The sequence below is a fragment of the Gymnoscopelus microlampas genome (assembly GCF_963454915.1).
Source record: "Gymnoscopelus microlampas genome assembly, chromosome: 4".
NCBI classification, from domain to species: domain Eukaryota; kingdom Metazoa; phylum Chordata; class Actinopteri; order Myctophiformes; family Myctophidae; genus Gymnoscopelus; species Gymnoscopelus microlampas.
In genome coordinates, this window is record NC_139941.1 from 41,659,726 (window position 1) to 41,685,719 (window position 25,994).

The window sequence follows — 25,994 nt, forward strand, 5'->3', positions numbered from 1 at the left end:
ATTAAACTGTAATTTATTATACATTCTACTGTAAAAAAAAAAAAAAAAAAAGGCAATTAAAGAAAGCAGCTCAGTGTGGTCTGGTTGAGTTCAGTTAGACTGACTGTAATGCCTCTGTGCCAGGAGGAGATCCTCTCACATCATCCCATCAGAAACAACAACGGAAAACGGAGTAGCCACTGAATGCCAGGGTGGCCAACAAAAGCCAGATTCATGCTTTGTCATATGACGGTGTCCTGTGCTGAAAATAGCCCATTTAGAAGCCCACACCGCTTCAAATCATGACACTGTCGCACAGCGGAGCATATATTAATTGAAATGCGGCCTCAACCCTTGGTATTCCTCCCCAGGCAACATTTTGTCCCTGGTGCCAGAGATGGTAATGTGGCATTTGCAACACGTGGCCCCAATAAGGTCATAGCTCAGTTTGATTGCCCCCCCCACCCCACCTCACAACACACCTAAGGTCCAAATAGGGGGCCTGCAGAGCCATAGAGGCAATCATGTGGACATTATTATCTGACCTTTTGTTACATCGACTCCCATGCCATCTACTTATTGCTACTCTGTGTGTGATTGGATGACTAGAGACAGGTGTGTGGAGACTAGTTTGGAGCCTCATCAGCTGCACAATCGAGTAGCCTCTATATAAACTCTGCCCTGCTCGTCTCTCTTTGTCACATCCTTGTAATGTGCTGTGCATTTTGAACCCAGAACCTGCGTGATTCCAGTCTTATTCGTCTGCTCTGTGTTTGATGGTTCACTGGACCTTTCCTCGCCTCGCCTGCCTAGCCAGTCTAAACCTCGGCCTTAAGTTTGAAAATAAATTTGAAATGTAAACGAGGTTTACATTTCAAATTTTGTTCTGCTTGGCTGGCATTAAAGACTTGGATTTTTTTTACTTATTCTTGCCTCTGTGTTTGAGTCTGCACTTGGGTTCCAGACTATTCAGCGTAAACAATACATCACAAACCTTTGACTCAGGGAAACGGTTCCATGTTTGTGTGAGTCATTTTCTGATCTGAATCATCAGTATCTTGCTCCAGCTGCTGCAAGCTCGAGCAAGAAATATTATGAAAAAAAGAACATAAGAAAAATCTGACACAGAACAAAATGCAGGTGCAGATTTACAGAGCTGATTGTAAAGAAAATAACCTTGGCCTGAAGGGATGGTTTAGGATTTGATAAGCCTATCTGATTTATTGCGAAATGGCAGTAATTGTGCTGTATCTTAAAATAACACTGTTGCACTGTTACTGCAGGTCAATTTTGTAAACATTTGTTAGCTGTGCCAGTGGGACTAAAAACTATTACTTTGAAAAATCACATACTGTATAGTACATTCCAAACCATTCTGCACAATATACTGTAGTTTACTATAGAGAAGCTAGAATACATTTTTGGAATGGTATATCATAAACAAATTTCCCAGGGGAGACAATAGTCTTGGAAAATCCAGCAGTGTTTATATGAAACAACATGTACAAACAGATAATGGACACAATATGAGACACAGCATATAAAATTACAATTATACAAGGAATGGGTGCATGAGTAATCAAAAACAAAGGTTTGCCATGTCCTCTGCTGGGAAATGTGCTTGTTTCCATGGAAATATACACATTTACTGGTCTATTGGGAAGTGTTTCCCGTGTTTCTATATTATGCATAACATATTGTACATACCAAAGATTCATCCATTCAGACATAAGTAGTTAAATTGGCTGTGGTTAATAGTCTGATTGTAGGGTTTTGTGTAGCTATCTGTAACAATTTTATCTGACATTGCTCTTCAACACAGTGTTTTTGGAGTTATGAATAAATAAACTACAAGTTTAAGTGAATTATGAAAAAAAGATAATAAACATTAAAAGGTGATTTATCACTCTAAAGAATATGTTCTCATCATATTTCACGCAGAGATTCATCACAGGTCTATGTAAGTGTTTTCATTCCAAGCAGTTCCAAAATAGCAGTCATTTACAATATGCAAGTTGAAAGATTGTATATTTAATTGTTGAGTATTAAAAATAGTAAAAACACATTTTGGAATACCAAATATATATTACAAAAATCTGTGTAAAGAAAAAAACATCACGTATGCAGCTATGCACTTCATTCCCTCCTGGTACAGGACTCATCTTGCAAGTGTCCAAAAACCAATAAAACACAAAAAAATACATTCTGCCATTTATAAAAAATACCATGTAAAAGTCTCAAATGGATTATAATACATTTGATATAACATAACGATGAATGTCAAAAATGCATGTGTGGAAAATGAAAGCTAAATGAATGCTTATATCACTGTCATCAACACAACCTGCTAAGCTACAGCAATAGTAAGGAAGACAATCAAAGTGATGAAGACATGAGACACTGAACTACAATAAACAATGGACAGTGAATAAAGAGGTAGGATAAAAACAGGTAAAACAAGGAGTTCTTTTTCTTCAGGAATGCTTGAAGGGGAGTGTCTTGCAACGTGTCATGTGACAATAATAACGTAGCTGAAAATAGTGTAGCTCAATGACACTTTGAGGCTGAAGCATAAATTTGCTTAATTTATAGGCTACTCCATCGCTACTCTTATCTCTTCCACAATCTTTGAATGTGCCAGAGACAGTCTGTAAGTCAGCCCTGTAAAATATAAGCAGAGGAAACTGACATTTTCTGGTGGAAGACAGTTTTTCCTTTTTTCTCCTCTGTAAATATAGCTATGTGTATTTTTGTATTGTATTGTATAATGTATTAATGTGTTAATATTTTATGCTCTCAATTAAATACATAGACCACAATGGGAACAGGTCCCCAGGACTTTTTTGTGTTATCCTTTTAGCCCAAGTGTACTTCCATGCTGTTTACATCTTTGACTAATAAAGTATTCAATCAATCCAAGTTACCCGTTAATGAATTTTGCAAAGTTCAGAAGGAGTATCTTTTGGAATGATGTGCCTTTCTGCTAAGCAGCAACCTAGTTTGGCTTTGACTAATTTGCAACTGCAATGATCTGATGTCCCGCCTTCAGAGAATTGCAGATAGGGAGGCGGAAGAATTTGAATATTATGGGAACTAACACATCTATCTTGAGAGACTAGGCAAAATGTAAACAAATGCTAAGTCTAAAAAAATATACATGAAAGGGAAAAGAGTTTATGCTTATGTATGATGATATATGATATGGTTGAAGTTGTGAACAGACAATTACATGTATTGACATTTATGTCTTAAAGGACCACTTCACCATTTTCAACTTTACTCGTCGTTAAAAACGTTTTTTTTTTGTAATGCAACAACAATGGCTTCTATTTCAGCAAGCAAATTTTCCAGGAAGACGAAGGCTGTAGTTTCTATCAGCTTGGAATCCCCATCGATGATCATCATAGGTAGACGGAAATTGTGCCATCTTATAATGAGCATTATTGAGGACCAATTCTAATGAAGATAAGGTTCAAATTGGTGAATTGCTCCTTTAAGTCATTATTGTTACATTCTGTTGACGGTCTATGCAGTTTACATTTTCACATTTTAGGACTTTTATCTGACACCCTTTTCAAAAGCAACGTACAAATCCGGATTCTCCATTGGACACACATCTTACAGACATAAGCTTTGACACATCTTGAAGGTATTGTATGTTGCAGGTATTGTACCTGTGACCTTCCAGTTACTGTACATGTCAGTCTCTCTTAAACGTCTACTGTCAGAGGCTATTCCTCTCAGTAACCAGCTGCTTGTCCTAGTTTCCTGACATCTGACACAGCATGGATGCAACCATCATCGTCTTTCTCCACAGCGTTAACTACATTGTAGAAGTATGTTGCATTTTTCTGTGTGTGTCCCAAGGCGTTCAACGCCTTTATCACAGACTTTGGGACAGAGAAAGATGCCAGTTACGTGTTAATTGTTTGTTTTAAACATTGTTGAAACTGTATAGATGCCATGTGCTAACTTATAGGCCCTGACACACTTAAAGCACCAAAACACGGTTGTAGCCACACTGGAGGCGGCAAGTGGGTGCGTTTGATACATCTTTCAGAGCTTGGTTCTGTTTTGGCACAGACCACACGAAATGAGTTCACAGAAACCCAGTAACACAGTAACCTCTTTATGTAAAACTTGTCTTGCAGCGTATTGTACTGCAGAGTATGTTTTTAACCCATTGAGACCTGAAGCCGATTCTACATGTCTCCTAAATCTCAACAGTATTCTGAAAAACTATGTTTCCCCCATGAAGACCCCCAGAAGCAAATATTTGAGTTAAAAATGTTCGCTTTAAGAATATATATATTAAAAGATTTGCACACATTTTCACAATTTTTCAAAAATAGCAGATCTACAAGCTCGTAGCGCGGCACTCGGTGCCGCGCTATGAGCTTGTATATCTGCTATTTTTGAATAGCCCAAAGTGTAAAATAATGCTTTTTAGCTCAAATATAAAAATGACACAGTTCCAGGTCTTAATGGGTTAAATGAAATAGACAACATGAACAGATGGACTCACGTGACGCGTGTCAGTAATGCTCACGTCAATGATGCTTTCAGTGTGTCAGGGCCTTATTGAATGAGTGTGTGCGGTGTGGTACCTTGTCAAATTTGGGCTCAAACTTCAGTGCATTTCCAGAGTCTACGAAAACAATAGGGGCAGCAATAGACTCCTCAAGAGTCTTTCCGAACCAGATATGATTCATTAGCGTCTAGAGAGGAAGAGAGGCAGAGAGGCAGAGAGATTAACCAAGAGTGAAGAAATGTTATTACCAGGAACAGGAAAGTGGAAATGGTGAACAGATGTGTAACACATATAGAGAAGAGAGTGCGAGGATTGCATTGGCTATTGCATTGAGAATTGCAATGGTGAGTTGTATTTATATTTAAATGTTTTTTGTTAAAATAATTCAGTGTGATTGTCATGGACACCTACCGAGGCCATGCCAGTCGTGATCATACTGCCACCTGAAGCCCCTATCACCAGCGTATCATATCTGGATTGCAACAGCGCAGGAGACATGGAGGAGGGAGGCTGCTCACCTAAAGTAAGATCACAGAAAATCCACAACTGACCAGTGCAACAACAATGCCACAGAATGTTCACAGAAAATCATTTGTAAGTATCAACACGTTCACTGAATGTGAAAAGCCAAGAGCTACTGTATGCAAAGATTGTTTGTATGAGGACAGAAGGAATCATGCTAAAAGAAATGAAGTGTTGGTTTGAATCACTCAACCAGTTAGGGACGTGAATGAGCCCCCCTCCCCTCTTTCAACAGCTGCCATCAAGGTGTTCTTGAGCAAGGCATTTGGTCCCCATCTACTAAGTGGACCTGCTCATCAGTCAATAGGCTAGTTGTACAGTGCATCCCAAGGCTTAATGTGCATAAACCAAAACCTGTATGCTTCCTTCACCCCTTACAACTACTCATCCTAGGCTGCTGCAAATACTTGACAGATTAGATAGAAATAAGCAGTTACAGCATGAATCTCAGACACAAGCAAAACATGACACTGCATGTATTCATCAGATTACCGGCAACAATGCGATCTGCTTTTCCACAGAAATCCGACAGTTGATTGTTGAGGATGACACCGGTGCGCGGAGAGAACACCTTCGAGCCAAATCTGGGAGGGAAAATACATTTGACACTCTTGATTCTATTGCATAGCGGACGTAACAGCTTATCAAAGTAGCCCCTATAAGCCCAGCACACTTGGAATCTTCCTACTGTCCACCACTCACCAAAGTGTTCCGCAATCATTTTATAAACTATTATGAGCAATAAATTAGTGATATATTTACGCACGCACGCACGCACGCACGCACGCACGCACGCACGCACGCACGCACGCACGCACACACGCACACACGCACACACGCACACACACACACACACACACACACACACACACACTGTATGTATACGTATAAATAATTTGTGGGGACAATATTCACATGTAATTGATGCTGCTTGTGGCAGAGACAGCAGATCCATCCTCAGCCAGCACAGACACATGCGTGGTACCCATGCTGTCTCGATGTGGTGTGATGTTATAATACTGGGCATCATGGCTCTTGTCATCGTTGATCAGACTCCTGATGTGATCAGCAAAGCTCTGCTCGGTGAAACTCTTCGCCTTTGAGAAAAGCTGAAATAAAATGGGGGGGGGGGGGGGGGGGGGCGCAATGGTGACACTTTACTTTAAAATCTCCTTATTCTAGTGTATTATCCTGTTTATTGATTGAATAAAATATCCTCAGATCAAACTACCTCACACTAAACGTACATATAAAAGTATTGACTCCAAGTCTATACTATTCAAAACCTGAATTCTAGGGAGCTCAACAGGCCACCATGACGTGCCCTGAATAATGATGGGCCCCACGGAAACAACAAACTAATTAGAATTCAAATATACAATTCTAACTAATAACACTAATAGAGTATGGCATTCAATCATGTAAGAAGTAATTCAATCAATTATATGTTTTCCCTTTTCTAAGATGATTCTTAAGATCTCTTTCTGTTTGATTTAGGAAAAAGCAGGAAAGGGCAGGCAGAGAATACTAATGATTTTTGGCAGTTCTTATGCCAGACTTGAACCCTGAATGGAAGTCACGTTTAAGTGGTATGTGAACAAAACAAATTCATTGTAGTGGGTTCCATTGGCACCTTGCACTGCACAGACATTTATACCTCCTTTCAAACACCTAGCTTTCAAATCGTGCTAAAATGACACAGATGTCACTGCTGTCAGTGGCTTTGTCTGTCTATTATGTTAATATCCTATACTTACTTAATTAATATTCTATAGGGGTTCCCAAACGTTTTCAGTTTGAGACCAAAAAAAGAAATTTGGTGACTCCATAGGACCCAAACGTACAAAAATACATTATGAATGAACTTAATCCTTATTTCAAACATGGTCAAAATAACAGATCTACAAGCTCACAAAAATGACGCAATGCAATGCGTTGTGAGCTTGTAGAGCTGCTATTTTCACTATTTGTGATTTCTGAAACTTTTGTGGAAATATCCTAAACATTTTTGAGGAAAGAAATTTAAAAGGAATTTGAAATTGAAAAAAAAATTGGAAAAAAAAAGAAAAGAATAAAGGATATTAATTGGAAAGATTTTTTTAAAAGATGAATTTTTACTTGCATGACCCATAAAAATGTAAATGGGTCACGACCCTATGTTTCTATAGCGGCCTGTTGTGTCTGTGTTGTGGAACTTACTTCTCCAGAGCTGAATTGTGGATCACGGATGTACTTCCTTAGGCTGTTTGCAAATTTGAAAGCCTCCACATAGCGGTGGTAGGTCAAAGTCCTTTGCTCACCCTCCAGTGACATTGAATTCAGACTGTATCCTGCAAATAATTATTTAACACAAACAGTTCATTACAAGTAATCCATGCATGTGTCATGTTTTGACAAATCCGTATATTTCCGGTGGTCATTGGTGGAAGAGGTACTCAGATTCTTTTTTATTTAAAAGTCACAATAACACATGTAACAACATGTAGAAATACTATTTTACAAGTAAAATCATGTATTTAAAATTGTACTTGAGTAAAAGTGCAAAGGTGTTGGCATGAAAAAATTATTGCAGTACCAAAGTAGGCCTACTGTAGGTATTGTTATAGTTCCAATAACAATCATTATTGGAATGTAATTAGTAATGAATTAATGTGTTTATTATCTTAATTTAAATAATAATGTATCAGTTAATGTATATTTGGTACACTGATGATTGTATGTACAAAACTGACAACAACCAGTGGATAGGCTGTGACTGCATCATATCACCTTTCATGATGTTGAGGATGACACTAAGGATGACGCCGCCTGCAGGAGGTGGGGGCACGTACAGCTGGTAGTCTCCCAGGGGGATGGTCAATGGATCTGTCACTGTAACATTGTATGATGCCAGGTCCTCCATGCTGAGGCTGCCTCCTGGGAGGGCAAGAAGTATGAGACAAAACGCTCTGCGAGCAAATGCATCTCAGCTCCAGATAATCAGCACGGGTCGCGCAGTGGTGGAAAAAGTACTCAAATTCTTTACTTAAGTAAAAGTACCAATACTGCAATATAAAAATACTCTGTTACAAGTAAAAGTCCAGAATAAAAAAAATACTTGAGTAAAAGTACAAAAGTATTGGCATCAAAATGTACTTAAAGTACCAAAAGTAAAAGTACTAAATATTTGAAAATAGCAGATCTACAAGCTCACAACGCGTCGCATTGTGAGCTTGTAGATCGGCTATTTTCAAATAGCCTAGGTATAAAACAGGGCTAAAGTGGTTAATGTATGTTTTATCATATCATAGTTCATATCTGAAAAGTAACTAGTAACTAAAGTTTTCAAATAATTGCAGTGGAGTAAAAGTACAATATTTGCCTCTGAGATGTAGTGGAGTAGAAGTAAAAGTATTGGAAATTGGAAATACTCAAGTAAAGTACAAATACCTCAACATTTTACTTAAGTACAGTACTTAAGTAAATGTACTTTCCACCACTGCGGGTCGGCCAATGCGCCACAGAGGCTCAGATAGATCACTGTGATACTTTATGGGCCGAATTGATGTATTCACTTGTAGATCACTACACAGGTTGGCAGAGATACTAAAATGGTTGGGAGTAGAGAACAATATGAAACCCATCAGGCAATACCTGCTTGCTGTATGTCATGGACTAAATCCTCTGCTATTTTTCCAGTGAAAAATGCCTTTGCCCCTTGGTTAGCAATGACTTCCAGTGTATCAGCCAGCTTCGGGAATTTCACAGTGTCACCAGCCTTTAGCATCTTCCCATTCTCATCTGAAAATAACTTGCTAGAAGACAATATGTTATGAGATCAGAATCCACATCGGTTCAATTGCTAGATGCAATAAAAGTGCTAGGATTTTTCCTTTTGGCATTTGGTTCAAACACGTATTGACAGTTTACAGACTTGCACTACGGTCCCCATGTACAGTAACAGTACAAAGGGACAATGTTACACAAACACTCCTTATTATATAATATATATACTAGATATACTTTCTTGAAGCATACTCTGATCCAGGGGTTTTCAACTGGTGGTCTGTGGACCACTGGTGGTCCGTGGCGGTATTGCATGTGGTCCCTGATCATGCATTCAGTAATGTAGGAAAGTAAAGAGTTGTCAGGCAGAATTACCAGAGCTTACAGTAAAAGCAAAATGTATTTTACCTTTTGTAACCACGTATCTCTGTGACAGTAGTATTTTCATGCTGGCATGGAATATGTAAGGTTCGGGCCAGAAAATGACATGAGACATGAGACCCCACTATAGCCAAGAAGAGATAGACATGGAGCACCCGTAATCATGCCATGAGAAACGGTTCACTCCATGACCTGGTGACCTAAGATGACGGGTCAATGTAGTTGACAGCAGTAAGGGGAAGTAGGAGGTCAAGAACTTTCACAGAAAAGGGAGGAGAAGGGGAAGTGTACCGGATTGCCTTAGTTATTATTATTAGGAAATGTGCCCGGTGTGTCTGCTCACTCACTCATACATAAGTTACAAATCAGTATATCAGTTAATATGAGTTTAATATAGAAGACTGGATAAAGTAAGAGAAATACTCAAAAACGCTCTGCTCACAAGCATAATATTTCAGTCATTATTTATAATCATACAGTGTTATAAGCTGATTATAATGCATTATGAACATGGGATGCATAGCAATTGTTACCAAAAAGGCTGATCTTAGCCCATATCCCCACCCAACACAACAGTGGTCCCCTGGTTGATTCTTAGGCAGGGTGGTGGTCCCTGGTTCACAATCAGTTGAAAACCCCTGCTCTGATCCAATAGATGAGTGCTTGTTAACTCCAAGCCTGGGGACTTTTCAACTAGGTAGGTAATTGCATTAATCTGCTGTACCATGTCCAATCAGTTGCTGATTAGAAAGCTAGAAATGAACATTAGCAGTATCTGGGTCCCTGGCGTTAACGATCACTACCATAAATACTTACCGTAGTGGCAGAGACTTGTCGTCAAGAAATGGGATAAAACGTCCTTGGAGTTCAGGTATTGGGAAACCATCCCTAGCTAGTTTAATGGTAGGCTGAAAGAGGCTAGCCCACGGTAGTCTCCCATAAAGCGTATGTGCCCGCTCATACCCTCGGATTTCCCCTGGGACCCCAATCCATTGGCTACCTAAGAATGAATGAATGAATGAATGATCGAATGAATGAACAAACAAACAAAGAAACAAACAAACAAACAAACAAACAAACAAACAAACAAACAAACAAAGAGTGAGTGAGTGAGTGAGTGAGTGAGTGAGTGAGTGAGTGAGTGAGTGAGTGAGTGAGTGAGTGAGTGAGTGAGTGAGTGAGTGAGTGAGTGAGTGAGTGAGTGAGTGAGTGAGTGAGTGAGTGAGTGAGTGAGTGAGTGAGTGAGTGAATGAGTTGCAGACAGATCATGGGTGGATGGATGGATGGATGGATGGATGGATGGATGGAGCAAAGAATGCACAGACAGACAGACAGACAGACAGACAGACAGACAGACAGACAGACAGACAGACAGACAGACAGACAGACAGACAGACAGACGTAGGTGTACAAGTATATGTCACAAGATTGATAGCTATCTGAGGCCTAGCGTTCCACTGTGTGTGGTCTTGGCTCAGAACATTTACAGTGCATGGCCCATTACCGTGGGGCCCCAGACTCAGGGCTTAGTGTATACAACCAGACATGAAGAAGGGCAGCTAAAGGACAGAAACAAATCAATCCACCAAGAAGACCAAGAAAGGCCTGAGTGTCTCCCCAGCCTAAGTGGGATAAATAACATTAACGTGCATGTGTGTGTTTAATATATTGGTAAGAGACCAGTACCTACTAAGGACTCTGAACACCCATTCAACAGGTTGGCTTTGAACCTCTTAGGGACAGTCTCTCTTGAGTTGATGATTCTCACGTCACCTTTAAGAAAAACATGTAAAGCCACATTTTATGATGTAACTGTTTTAAGGCTATTAAAAATGTATTCTACTGGCACAAAATGAATTGAATGATCATTCTAATCTAACCATTACCATTGCGATCCATCACGGTTAATATGGATCCGCCTCCAAGACCCATACTCTGTGGGTTGATGACTGAAGTGCACAGCAATGCAGCAATGGCGCCATCTACTGCTGAACCACCTATTTGAAGGATATCCCTAAATAACACCACAGGGGGAAATCAACGTATTAGTTTGTTAGTAATAAAGAACCGCTTTGTTGAAAACAGAAAATGTACATGAACTTTTTTTCCTTTATTGATAACAGTCAAGACATAAACACAAACAAAGAAGTTACATTTACAAACATTTACCACATCAGAGCCAGGGGAGTCCTCTAACAGAAAACATTAAAAAGTGAACACAAAAAAACTTAAAAAAAAAAAAGAAAGCTTGTGTTCACTTTTTAATGTTTTCTGTTAATAATATTAATGTTGAAGCCAAATCAGAGTCAAATTTTAAATGAAACCTCCCTCACTTTATTGGTATTAAAGAAGATATTTAAATGGAAGATTCCAAATAGTTGTTCAATTCAATAGGATACTAAGGTGTAGCCTACTAGTATATTTTCTGGAATAATGCACGTAGACCTATGTTTAAAGCAGGCTATACAGGAACTTTTCTGTGCCTAAGCCTCGGTGTCTGCATGCGTCACCTATTCTTAAAGGCGTAGCCTGAGAGGACAAAGCTGATTTCTTTTGTATACAATATCAGTTGCGCAATGTGTGTGCTGTAAGGAAATGGCATCATCACAGTAGAAAGTATGATCGGACTGGATTTTACTTAAAGTAAAGGTACTGGTTATGCACAATATCCCATTTCACAAGTTTCCAAATGTTTAAAAATTCTTTGAAAATAGCAGATCTAGCCTTGTGAGCTTGTAGATCTGCTATTTTCAATTAGCCTAAGTATGCATAGGGCTGAAGTGGTTAATGTAGGCTATGTTTCGTAATGATAATCAAAATAGCAACTAAACTTTTCAAATAATTGTAATGGAGTAAAAGAACAACATTTGCCTATGTAGTGGAGTAGAAGTAAAAGTAGCCTACTGAAAATTGGAAATACTCCAGTTAAGTAAAAAATCCTCAAAAGTTAGACAGTGCGCATTAGCTCAAGTAGAAGACATAGGTTAAAAACAATTCTTTCAGCATAAATATTATGTAGTCAAAATGGATATTGACAAGTTAAGACAAATGTAAAAATGTGTCAATTCGCTCAAGCAACCACCAAACAGACCAGTTAAGAAGAGCCTTTAGCAGCTCTATATGCCAACTAACTTACCGTCCAATTTTTGAACATGTTGCAGAGTCTGCCGCCACTGCTGCTCCTCTGAAAGCCTTCTCCGAACACGGTACATGTACCAGTACAGAAATGCACGCAATTATTGCAACTATGCAGAGTAAAATAAAAAGGAAGCCTGCGCATACTTTTGCCTGTGATCTCGCCATGGTAGTCTGCCAGTGCCTATAAGTTCACACACAAGTGTCTGTCTGACTGGTGGCCCTGTTCTGAATATACACTTGAGACAGGCTATATAACTCTAACTCCACCCCTTGTCTGAAGTTTACAACAGGAAGATTTTCAAAAGTCATCAACGACGGTACAGTTGTCAGTCATCATCATGTCTAGTCTATCTCAGGTATCCCAATGGCTTATCTTGTGAGAAATGTGCCATGTCAGGTACGCGTAGGCTATAATATCTGGTATGATCCGGGTACGTGTTAATCTAATTTAGAAAGTGCCCCGCCCACACCGGCACTGAGTCCCTCACTATCCTTACCGAGTAGACCTCTAGACCTACTGCACAGAGCCGCTACCTTTAATGTACTTACTTACTTACTTACGCCTATTACCCCTTCTGGGGCTTAGGCCGTCTACCAGAGTTCTCTGGTAGACGTGCTACCCAATAAACACATTTTAAATCTGAGGCTTTTTTGGGGTATAGCCTACTATTTAAATAGTTTTGAGGAAAAAAATGCTGCTATTTGTCCCAAAGTGACTGCAAAAGATTGCTGCTATTTGTTTCAAAAAGCTTTATACCCTCCCTGTATATAACGTATATAATGATACACAAATGCTGTAGGCCTACCCCCTCTAACTGTAGGCTACTATATACACTTTCCCCATTTTCAACAGTTTTGTATTATATTTTGACACTTGCTTTGTCAATTTAAACCTCAACAGTCAATTTAAGGCCCCTTTGAATTGAATTGAGTCTTTTTCGGTCACTTCGAGTTGCATGCCTTGCCTAACCTAGTAGTAACCTCATTCCCAGCCTTATCTCATCTGGTTTTGGCAATGTGGAACAGTGGAGCAGTGATAAAGAAGCCACAATGTTTGTGTTTAGATTATCTGCACACTTCACAATAACAGGAAGCTGTGGTTCGATAATATCTCCTCATCTACCTACCAGTAACCAGTACCACATGATTTGATTAGATCAACGTGTTCGAAATATTGCATTGCTGTGCGTAAAACACATTATTATGTTTTTTTTTGTGTTTCATTATTTTTTTTGTGTCATTTCAGCAGCTGTGAAATCGCCACTATTAAATATCACATTAAATATTAAATTTTTATTACAAATGTTACAAATATCACTATTAAATATATTATGTAATAATAATAAAAAAAAACGTAATATATTTAATGTGATAGTAGTCTCAACGTGTCGTTTATTTGTAGATGATAAATGAGACTATTAATAACCAAAGCAAGGACATTAAAAAAATATATATATTGATATAGGCTACTATGGCCGTGCGTCCAGACTGTCAATGTTTTTTTGTATTAACTTTAATTTAACTTTAAAAGACCTATAGTCTTCTACTTTAATGTTACTAATATATCACGACCTCACAGGAAAAAAACTGCCGAGTGGCCGCTGCTGCTTAATATGTGCGTGCACCATCGATATCGTCTTCGCGTTGCATCTTGGGAAATGTAGTACTTAGTAAAGCCAAACAACAGTCGATGGGCGAGTCACCAATAGCTCGTTGAGCCATTGGCAGCCATACGGAAGCAGGCTGCTTCGCTTGGTGCGGCTATATTTACAACAATATTCTTTAAACTACGGATTGGAAGCTTCTTTTCTGTACTTATAAGATGTTTTAAGCCGTTGACGAAACATATTTACGTTACGTTTTTATAGAATAAGACACGCGTCAATCTCATTTAGGATAGTCTAGCTTCTATTGTGTGTTTTGGACATATTTCATCATAGGATGTTGTTCGCGACTGATGTCCGTCAACCTTTTGCACTGCAGTGGTGCGCAGCGCTGAGCTGCCCAGGAGAAACACCTGTATGTGCGCCTGTACGCATCTGATCTCCTCCACTGGATACACAGTAACCATAGGTATGGATCATGCAACAACAATTTTACCATTTAAAGCCTTGGTTGTTATACTTACTTGCAGTTGCATGCCAGTGTCGCGCGCCGAAAGCAGCTTGGAGATCGGCGATTTACGGCGCACGACATCGGCGCGCAACAAAGTAGACTAAAGAATAAATGAAGCATTAGTTTAGCCACAAAAGACGAAACAATGACAGGCCCTTCCAATGCGAGCTGCTTGTTTAGCTACTTTGATCGAGGCACCGTTTGATCACGACATAATAGCCTACTGTCAGTTGTTTTTGATCACCATCTGTGGGATGATGCTGATGATGTGACATGTTGGCCTGGTGACTGCAGCGCATCACCCCATTGCATCATGGTAAACAGTTGGTTTCAGAGCTTGTTTTTTTTTCTCTTTTTTTGTTACTCAATCGAACGACGTACATACGGTGTCGCTTGCCGCTGGTGATTGTAAACGGCCTTTATAAACGTTGGCGACCAGCCGAGGCGTTGACTTGACACCAATCCATAGGCCAAAGGAAAAATTAGACGAATTGTGACCCATTTGGCTTTCCATAGTAAATCAGTGCTGATCGGAAAGCGACACCGTCGTAGTACGAAGTACAAATGAGGCGTAAGGGGACACCTAAACAGAGGAAAGAAGAAAGAGATGGGTTTTTCAGATGGATTTGTGCATCTGCATCGTAAATGTTCAACGTTCGGTCTCGCCTCGTTCGGAACTGTCCTGTTGAGGAGGGGTGTGCGTCTCACCTCATCTATAGATCGCCATCGTGCGAGGGTGTCGCTTGCCAAAAATAACTGTTCTTTTTGGGAAGCGACACCGGTGTACGTACTACGTAACGTAGCAAGCAGACTACGACTATTATGTTAGGCTTTTATGTCAAAATGAAAGGGAGTGTAATATTAGCTGTCCAAGCAGGCCGTGCTTTGTTAGATCAGTGGTTCTCAACCTTTTCAGCCCTTGACCCCCCAAAATAATCATATCTGAACTGGGGACCCCCCACCCTGATAAGCACTTGGAATTGTAGGAGTTGAGGGGCATTCAATTTTCGTTTCCACTGACAAATATTGTGAAAATAGCTCACTTACGAGGCGTTGTGAGCTTGTAGATCCGCTATTTTCACATTTTTTGTCTCTTTCTTATATTATTTGACAATTTGGCCAATGTTCTGCCAGTTTTTATAGTACATTTCGATGTAGTAATGGTCTTTTTCTTTTCTTTCTTTTTAAGGTCTTAAAAGTCCTTAAATTGTCACTTCATTGTCATCTGGGGACCCCCCAAAAATCATGTGGGGACCTTCTTGGGGGTCCTGACCCACAGGTTGAGAACCACTGAGTTAGATGTATGAGCAGCAGGGTTGGTTGTCAGACCATTTTTGGTGCGATCATACCAGAGCAGTGTGTGGAGCTCTTCTGCACACACACAATGATGACGCATTGCATAACATCTCCTCATGCTCTGTCATTATACAATCATGTATGCATTCACCTATTTGGTAGATTGATTATTAGCTACATAGTCAGTTGGCCGCGCCAGAGCCCCTGAGGACCCGTTTATGCAGTCCGCTCTCCACTGAGCAGGCTGCTGTGAAAGCATATCATCGTGTGGGTGGGTGGATATCAACTCTGTGTTTACGTTTACATAATTCGCCGTGCGTGTATGCGCACGCGTGTGGCCGGTGCACGCGTGTACAGCGCGGAGAAGAAGAGAGAGATAGATTTAGCCTATGTTAAATGCAGCAGCAATATGCCCGTGAGTGACTCATGGTTTTGTACAGCGCAGCACAGGCCAGGGGTGTTATGTGTGGAAGAGCTGAATTGCTTTCAAAATGTGTGTGCAGGAAAAGTACAGTGTGGGTTTGAGTTGCAGCAGGTGTTTTTATAGTTCACTAGGGAGGGGATATTTTCAGTTGAGTTGTAGTGGCAGAATTCAGAAATTATGTAATATCTGTGTGCAGTCGCTTTATCTCATTCTGCATGCTGAACACAAGCTAACACTACTATTCTGCAGCCTACACACATTGGATGTTATTAATTGCGTTCCTTCACCTCCCCCTCTCTCTCTCTTACTCTCTCTCTTAATCTCTCAATCTCTCTCCCTCTCTCTCCTCCAGACCACAGATACCCTGAGGTGTGGTGTCTGTCTGCATCTGTCTAAATGTACATGAGAGGGAGCAGCACAAATACCGCACAGCGAGACACCATACCGGCGGGGAGAACCTTCCCTCATCCCTGAGTGCTGAAATGTTAATACTGGAGACTGAGAGTGTCACATCACGTCACATCAAGCTGTTTACTGCAGGGGGGACTGATAAGAGCTGCCGGAGATCAGGTTCAACGGAACATCGTGCATGTGTTTAAGGCCTCCTCTCACTCAGAATCCAGACTGGCCTCTTAACTGATCCTTCATCAGATTCAGCACTTTTTTTCCCCAATCCCTCCATCCGACTCAGCGGCCTAGAGAAGAGCCAAAATGGAGTGGTCTTTGGAGAGGGTGAGGGAGATGGTGGCCGGGGGGATGCAGTCTATGAGGGAGTGTGAGTCCAGTGCCTTTGGCACCGCTATGTGTCTGCTGCTCCTCTTTGTGTGGTATTGTTACAGGGTGGGCCGCGAGCACAGATCCAGTCCCTTGCATGGGCGTTACAGCACAGAGTCCAGTCGTGTGGGAGGGGGTGAGTTGATCACTTCAGAGGGAGGTGGGAGGGCTAAAGGGAGGCAGGCGTCAACGGCGGAGGAGCAGAATGGGTTCGCTTACTGCCAGTCCTCAGAGTGCTTCCGTTGCACCAGCACTGGGGAGGGTCTGAACCAGAGGCTGTACCACAGCCTGCAGGATTACGCCAAACGCTACACCTGGTCAGGTATGGGAAGGGTGCATAAAGGGGTCCGTGACCAAAGTCGATATCTCACCAGCCGACCGACCATCCAGCGGCCAGAGGTGTTCTTCCTCCCTGACCTGCCCTCAGCCCCTTTCTTCTCACGGGACGCACAGAAACATGACGTAGAGTTGCTGGAGCGAAGCTTTCCCGCTCTCCTGGCCGAGTTTGAGAACATTTACCACCACCTTCCAGGGCGGGGGGTCTCGTCTCTCCCTCCCGGATGGAAAGCCAACAACACCCCTCATGGCCAGTGGTGGACCTACTACCTGGTCAACCAAGGCACTCCGCTGGCACTCAATGCCAGACGGTGTCCCCGGGCTTGGAGAGTGCTGGGCCAGCTGCGCACCTTCATCGCCAACAACGTGTTTGGAAATGCATGCTTCTCCGTGCTGACACCCGGGGCTTTGATCACTGAGCACTATGGGCCAACCAACGTCAGGCTACGCTGCCACCTTGGTAAAGGAATGAACTGTCTTGAAGGTTTCATCAGTTTTTTTTGTTGGTCAGTGCTTTCATACATGCACCTGAGCCAGGATGCCATTAAAAATAGTAATGTTGACTATTCTATGAGGCATTTTTCCTTTTCATTAGTATACGGTATGCTACAATGTTATGATAGGTGAAGAAGAGTGAAACACTCCTCTTGAAAAACACTGATCACTATCCTCAGAAATGTAACTATAACTCATTACCCTCATGACAACCCATGATGTTGCCTTCATGCCAGATGTAAATTATATTAAAATACAAATGATTTAGCCAGTTCTTGGAACAGTTACCTCAAATAATGGCTTATTTTGGATTGAAACATTTAATAAAGACCACTTTTTTCTAGGTCTTAAAGTGCCCAATGCCTGTGAGCTGGTGGTTGGAGGAGAACCACAGTGCTGGTCTGCGGGCAGCTGTCTGCTCTTTGATGACTCCTTCCTCCACAGGGCATTCCATGAGGGTGAGAATAATTTACAGTATTTGCAAACACCACCACTTCTTAGTGGTGGTGTTTTATCTATTTATCGTCTATTATTTATTAGCTCATTGTCTTATTGTTAAATGAAGAGTTGATTGATCATAGTTCATGGGAAGTTCATGGCATGTTCTAAAAAAAAAACTGTTGCATTTGTAAACATTGATTGATTGATGTACTTTATTTAGTAAGACATGAGAACAACAGTACATGGAAGTTCAAATTCACAATACAAGGTCTACTAAACTGGAAGACTCATAAAAGCACTGAGCTTGTTTCAAATGAGTTCCCCATGCACACAAATCATGATGACATATAAGAGACAGACAGATATACACAACTACTATAGAATGTCATACAATCAGTTTACAGGTTACTGGTATGAAGAGTGAGAAATATGTACAAAAGGAGAAGGAGAGAGGGTGGGGGGGTAGGGGGGTAGGTTAGGTTAGGACTTAGACAGGGGCCATTTTCCAATTGCAGCCTCCTGAAGGTGTATCTTTAGGGCTGTTTTGAAAGAGAGTAGGGTTTTACACTCCTTTACTCCTTTTGGTAGGGCGTTCCACATTTTTGATGAATAGCATGAGAACGAGTTACTTCCCTTTGTTGAGCCAAAAAAGGGTTGGACAAGGTTTGTGGAGCTGCCTCTGGTATTGTGATCATGGACATCATTAACATTTTGGAAGTATTTTGACAAATACAGGGGGATCCCAATGTTGTGATATATCTTGAAGACCAGGCCCATAGCAAGTTGCTGTACTCTGTCCGCAACCCTAAGCCATCCAATCCTATCAAAATGATCAGGGGTTAGATGGGTTTTGTAGTTGAGGCCAAGAAGTAGCCTTACAAGTTTGTTTTGGGATGTTTGGAGCCTTGTTTTTAAGGCCTTGGAGGTGTTGTGATACCATGAAGTACATGCATAATCGTAATGACCTTGTATGAGGGCCACTGCAAGAGTCTTCAGAGTCTTCTTACTGACTTTACGATCAATACTCCGCAAATAGCGTGTTTTTTTGTGGACCGTTTTGATCGTTTTTTCAGCATTTTTGTCACCAGAGAGGTCAGCCTCCAAGATAGAGCCCAGGTAGGTAATTTCGTTTTTTCTTTTGATGATATCATCACCCGCTTTGATCGTGAAGCTCTCTGCCTTTCTGAGGTTAGGAGTGGACCCAAAGAGGATGCATTCCGTTTTGCCCAGGTGTAATGAGAGCTTGTTGTCGGAGAGCCAGATGCAGATCTTGTTGAGTTCAGAGCTGAGAGTTTTCTCAACCTGCAGCCTGTCCCTGTCCGAGACTAGCAGGGCCGAGTCATCTGCGAACAGGAACAGGTTGCAGTCGCAGGCTGACGACATGTCATTCACATATATCAGGAACAGTAAGGGTCCTAGTATACTTCCTTGGGGAACACCACAAGTCACTGGGAGGGGGGGGGACTGGGTGCCGTTTACTTCCACCACTTGCTCCCTCCCTTCCAGGTAGGATCTCATCCAGTTCACTGACGTGTCATCAAAACCTATTGCTTTGAGCTTATTGATCATAATTGGGTGATTAACGGTGTCAAAAGCCTTCTGGAGGTCCAGCATGACCATGCCGCAATATTTGCCCTTTTCAATCTCTTGTTTGATAGAGTCGTTCAAATAGAGAAGGCATGTGTCAGTGGAGTGGTTTGTTCTGAAGCCAGATTGGAATTTGTAGATTAGATTTTTCTCGGCAAGATACTTGTCGACCTGTTCATAGACTATTTTTTCCATGACTTTCGAGATGGAGCTTAGAATAGAAATAGGGTGGTAGTTGCCAGGGTCTAATTGGGTTCCTTTTTTGAACAGAGGGGTCACCCTTGCTTTTTTGAAGTCGTTGGGGACCTGTCCCTGTGTGGTGGAGAGGTTTAATATGTGGGTAATGATTGGAGCAATGGAGGCGGCTGAGTCTTTTAGAAATTTGGGGGGGATATTGTCGAGGCCTGTGGCTCTGTGTTGATGAAGAGCACTCAATTTTTTAAACACCTCTTCTGTTTTCACAGGGGAGAGTTTAAAGTCATCTTTGCAAACACCCTGTTTTTCGTAAAATGAGACAACATACTCCTCACCATATCTCCCAGAGTGTGGAGGAAGTTTTTCAACCAAATCTGAGGCTACGGTCGTGAAGAATATGTTGAGGATTTTACTCACTTCGTGTTTGGATGAAATGAGAGTGTCATTCACCTTGAGGCTTAAGTTTGAAAGCCTGGTTTTCAATTTTTTGCTGCAGCCTAGGAGGTTCTTGAGTAGCTTCCAAAGCTCTCGTGTTTTTTTTTGATTTTCCTCAATCTTATCATCGAGGTAGCTTTTTTCTGCTAACAGGAGCATGCTATTTACCTTGTTTCTTAGCTTGTTTTTTTCCTTTTCCAGTTTAGCTACGTGGGATTCGAGACCTTTGTTAAAACATTTGGCTAGTTTGATCCTACTTTTATGAAGCTCAGAACACTTTTTGTCTCTGACTTTCATGGCAGTAAGGATGTCCGAATTCATCCATGGTACCGAGCGGGTTTTGACCCTGATGGTTTTCATGGGAGCCACACTGTCCAAAATTTGAATGAATTTGGTTTTGAAACTAAGCCAGGATTCGTCTACCTGTGTGCTGTTTAGAACGTCGGACCAATCACCAGTGTAACTTGCAACTTGTTTGCTGACGGACAGGGACGGACGGACGGACGGACGGACAGATAGGGTGCAAAACATAGTCTTGGCCACGCCTTTGGCCTGGTGGAGACAACTAAACTGAACCTAGAAAGGTGTGCTTATAGTAGAGCGCAAATCTATGCCAAGAAGCATGCCCTCCCTCTGTCCATCATTCTGTCTTGTCGTGATGACAATGCTTTTGGGTTGTGCACTGTATGAAAAGGCACAGGGCAAAGAGGAGAAGGGATATAATATGTGTCATTACATCATTATGGTGCAACCAGACCAGACAGGCCATAGCAGGCATACAAACTTGTAGCTTTCAGCCATACTCACCGTGTTGAATCAGAAATAGGTCATCTGCCTGATACGTGCTGATCCATTGAAAAAACTAATTGGGATGGGGGGTGACGAGTGAGAGCTTACTCAAAATGAAAGAGGGATACGGTTTGGATGTGGGTGAATCCACAGTCAACAAAAGGCAGCAGGTGCTTGAAGAAGAGGTGGAACCATTCAATTAGGGTATTAGGGATGTTAATGGTTAACAGTTTAACCAGTAACTGTTAAGACATTTTAACTGCTGTATGATCGCTGTCCATGGTCCTGCTTTACACAAGTAAACACAGGGAAAAGTAAAGAACCTTCAGGAAGTTGACAGGCTGAGCAAATTTCAAAACAATGTATTTTCACAGAATAACCGAGTTTTGCCATAAAATGATTTGAATCAATGTTTTAGCTTTTTATCTATCACAAATTGCATGTTTTGATGACACAATTACAAACTACGCACGACACGTGCAGCATGGCAGATGATGATCTACAGTAGTAGATTGTGACAGCAAACCTCTCACGCCTGTATGAATTAAATTGGTGGACAGAACATTAATTCACAAATATGACATAGTTGTTGCTCTCATGAAGGCTCTTAGCCGAAAAGCGTAAGTGTTCGTTCATTGGTGTGTGCCAATAAAAAAATGGAAATGTGAGTACTTTGTCCTCCATTGATTTGAAATTTGGGATGTGCTACCTTTTGGGGATTTTTTTCAATTCCTACTTTTAATATGACATAGTGCAATTCGGGAATTGAGGCTGCTGGCAGCATGCACAAGACATGATGCAGATCAGTTTAGTACTTTGTGAGACAGGCACACACACACACACACACACACACACACACACACACACACACACACACACACACACACACACACACACACACACACACACACACACACACACACACACACACACACACACACACAGCAAATGTAAGATCTCCACCTAGCAGAGATGATAAACAAAAATAAAATAAAATATGTGACTGTGTTGTTCTATCTTTCTTACCACTGTTTGCAGGCATTGCAGAGGACGGCCCCAGGGTGGTCTTCATGGTGGACCTCTGGCACCCAAATGTGGCTGCTGCTGAGAGACAGGCTTTAGACTACATTTTTACTCCTGGTCGCTGAGAAGAGAAGGAGAGAGAGAGAAAGATTGAGGAGTGAGTGTGAAACCATATCTAAGCAAGAGACAGACAAGTGATGAACAGTGTCTGTAGGATTGGGGAGCAACTCTTTTTCAGTCTCCAGACCAATGCTCACATTCACTGTGTACATATTCTCTGTCTCATTGTGACTCTTCCCAGCAGCTATGGACTGACCAAACAATGGGCCTCTCTTATCAATCTGATTGTATGTTGCTTGTTTAACTATACATGTATAGTATACATGTATACACATACATGAAATGTATGTGTGAAATGTGTGATTAGTTACAGTTTTTTAATTTCAGAATGGAACATTTCATCATCACATCCAACAATCAAACAAGTCTTTTTGCATCAAAGATCTTAGCCCAACTCTACTCAGAAAAAAAACCCTGCCACCATTTAAACAGAGCATCGACATTGATCCACTTTAAAAAATAAAAAAAACGGTGATACTGATTTAGTCATTTCAGAGTTCTCAATGTCAAAGATTGTGTTGCCAAATGAAAGACCATGTGACCTCCTATTTGTCCATAATGGTAAACATTTCTCTATCTTTAATTGCTGGTTAATAAAATAATTGACCTTCTCTCAAATTATTACAGAGAAGTTCTTTGTCATCCTGGAAAAATATTTCCTTTAACCATGTTAACTCTGGCGCCCCTATTGGGTATGTCATTATAGGTGAAGCGTTCCAAGAATGTTCAAAAATCTTCACAAATGTTCAAAAATAGCAGATCTATAAGCTCACGTGTCACAATGTGATGCATTGTGAGCTTGTCGATCTTCTATTTTTGAAAAAGGCCTTAAGTGTTTAACTGGATAACATCTTGTTGCATTTTGTTGGCATTTGGTGGCTGTAATCTGATAATGTGGAGTCTACTCCACAACTTCCTGAATGTATATTAGTAATCTTCATCAGACAGATTTTCATCATTGCTTTTTTCTTCTGGTTTTGTAAAAACAAATGTGGTCATGCTTGCATACGTAAGCCATCTCAACCAAATGTGATCATATTTATCAAACTGATGAATACGGCAACATAGTTATCAACAAGCTGATCATATCATAAATTGATAAGTGAGGCCCAGTGTCAAACATTAAAAGCGAATGTTTACAGAATCATTCCCCATATCTGCTCATTATCCCTATGCTGGTGGTGTGAATGTTAATTGTGCTCCCCTTTCACAAGAAATGGTTAGATAAGCACATTTTTAGATTTGAAAAAAATATTCTGAGTCAGCCTGTGCTGTAAAACAAAGAGAAGTGTTTTGGTAAATTAACAAAATTGTTGTAATTTGGTTGTATTTGATATCAGGTTTGTATTTCTGTACATAGAGTTGGAGAAAAGAAAAATGTTCAATTGGAGATGTTTTGAAATGATTGTCTTCAACCATGTAATATTTGTGTTGTCTTGATTTACAGGTAGACATATAGCATTCCATCTTCTATTACAAAAAAAAAAAAACTATTGTGACATCATTCCCAGATCTGATTTGTATATTCTTTCAATGTTTATCAAGTGATATTTATATTGTTCGGTGAGTTGTTGTTTTTGTTTTATTTATCCATCTGTAATATTGAAGAACCATATGGTGAAATGATCCATTCTTAAAGTCACAATCCTTAATTCCCAAAGAACAAATCGTGGATGAGTGTACAGTACTCAATTGGAAAATAGCTGTTTGCAACTTTCCATCACTTCATAATTCAAGATACAGATATTTTTATTCCTAATGTTTACAAGTAATATGGCACAAACTGTTTACAAAATAAAAAATAATCAGGCCTTAAAACAAGAGCACTGTCAATCAACCTAAAAAAAAAAGAAAAAGAACCTTCCCATAACTTAGCTTTATACGTATGGTGGGGCTACCATTTTGTTTACATTTGTATTAAGGATTGGGTCTTTAAGTTGTTCTTGTAAAAAAAATTGAAGAATATTTATGTGAATTTAATAAATGGTGAAGTATCTTCATTTAACCAGCAGTTGTCAGAAACATCACTGGCTCTGAATAGGATAGAAATTACAAGGACATTGTGCTGAGAGGAGCATACGATATGCTATGGTTTATAAATGTTATTAGATGATATGTGTACAGTGTGATATGTTGGGACACAGAATTCCATACTGTTCCCCTGATCAGGGGATCACGTATATAAATAGGTATTATTTTACAATGTAAGCTTTGGTTTGCACTGAATCACTCTGGCTTTAATCTAAGTCAACCTTTCAAGGGAAGTTGTACCCAGCATGCTGTCTGTTTGTTTCAGTGAATTAATCATAACATACTGTATATGTGCCAGTGGCTTCAGGAAGTGTTCAGACCTCTTCACCTTTTCCTGACTTCCACCAGGGTTGTGTTATAGACTTTAATTAGAATTGATGAATTAAAAATGCCATCAATCTACACATTAATCACACACCCCATAATGACAGTGAAATTCATTTTTTAGAAAGTTTTGCAAATCTATTAAGAATAAAAAACTGAAATTGTAATTGTATGTAATTTACATAAGTATTCAAGACCCTTTATTTAGTACTTCTTCAGCTTAGTACTTAAGCTTAGCTTTGGTACTTTTCCAGCTTTGAGCCTTCCTGGGACGCCTCTACAACTTTGCAGTAGGCTACCTGGATTTGGGCAGGTCCCTTTTCTTCTTGCAGATCTCAATGGTGATTTTTAGGTTTCTCCACAGATGTTCAAATGTGTTCATGTGAAAAAGAGTAGCAACGTAAGCCTGTAGCTATGACATCAGCACAGACCACAGGTAATGTTACAGGTGATAACAGATTGGATGTTACAATTGTCGTACAACGTCGTAATGCAACTTAAGTCATAGAGAGTCAGTTACCGTTGCCCTTTGCGTGCCTCGTTATACATTCTCATAGCAAACAGCACAAAGGGCTGGCAAAGCCCGTACAGCCTCATCCTTGGGTAGAGGAAGGAGTAAGTCCTTCCTGTCACTCACTCGCTCTTCAATCCCCATGTGGAGGTGGTGGGAGTGGTTGGCCCTGATGGCCTCCGGCTTCCTCTATACACGCACCTTCACCACATCCTCCACCTTGTCCAGTATAACCCCAACAACGACAGAGCCACTAGCCTTCCTCACAGCCTGTTTAGGCTTATTCGTGTCCACAGCCTTCATGTGAACCCCCCCCCCCCCCCCCCCCCCCCAGCAGGCAATCGCAAAGAAGAGGACACTGGCCATTATTACAGAGTAATAGAACATCTGCAGCATCTTGGATGGTCAGTATCATGTCAGTTTCATGGTCAGTATCAGGTCAGTATCATGGTTAGGCTTAGTGCTCTTGCCCCTCTATTATTATTATTATTATTATTATTGTCTCCGCCAGGAGAGTTTGTTTTCACTTTCCGTCAGCCAAGCAAACATTGGTCGAGCCTCACGTGACACTTGACAATACGGTGAAATAGTGTGATCTGATTGGCTAGTGACATATAACGGGCTATAAATACATGTGTCACTTTGAAAGAGTCTCTGCCTCTTTCAAAGTGAGGTAAGACAGGAATAATCACGAAATGGCTGAGAAATGGCGGATACTGTAACAATTGGATAGGACACTTACACAGACAGGACAGATAGGACACTTACACAGACAGGACGGA

The 25,994-nt window shown here is 40.7% G+C and overlaps 2 protein-coding genes across 2 annotated transcripts; one reads left to right on the forward strand and one right to left on the reverse strand.

Moving 5' to 3' along the window:
* Positions 1–1,990: 1,990 nt before the first annotated feature.
* Positions 1,991–12,721, reverse strand: ggt5a (gamma-glutamyltransferase 5a). Its single transcript, XM_084053941.1, has 12 exons — positions 12,315–12,721; positions 11,065–11,192; positions 10,865–10,951; positions 9,995–10,178; positions 8,666–8,826; positions 7,802–7,948; positions 7,232–7,362; positions 5,948–6,141; positions 5,525–5,616; positions 4,922–5,028; positions 4,587–4,697; positions 1,991–3,869 (listed from the first exon to the last, which is right to left on the reverse strand). Exons 1-12 carry the CDS (start codon positions 12,479–12,481, stop codon positions 3,720–3,722), a joined length of 1,659 nt encoding a protein of 552 aa, XP_083910067.1. The 5' UTR covers positions 12,482–12,721; the 3' UTR covers positions 1,991–3,719.
* Positions 12,722–14,049: 1,328 nt separating this feature from the next.
* Positions 14,050–24,762, forward strand: asphd2 (aspartate beta-hydroxylase domain containing 2). Its single transcript, XM_084056320.1, has 4 exons — positions 14,050–14,389; positions 16,504–17,721; positions 18,101–18,214; positions 22,242–24,762. The coding sequence occupies exons 2-4, from the start codon at positions 16,863–16,865 to the stop codon at positions 22,349–22,351; spliced, it is 1,083 nt and encodes a 360-aa protein (XP_083912446.1). The 5' UTR covers positions 14,050–14,389; positions 16,504–16,862; the 3' UTR covers positions 22,352–24,762.
* Positions 24,763–25,994: the final 1,232 nt, after the last annotated feature.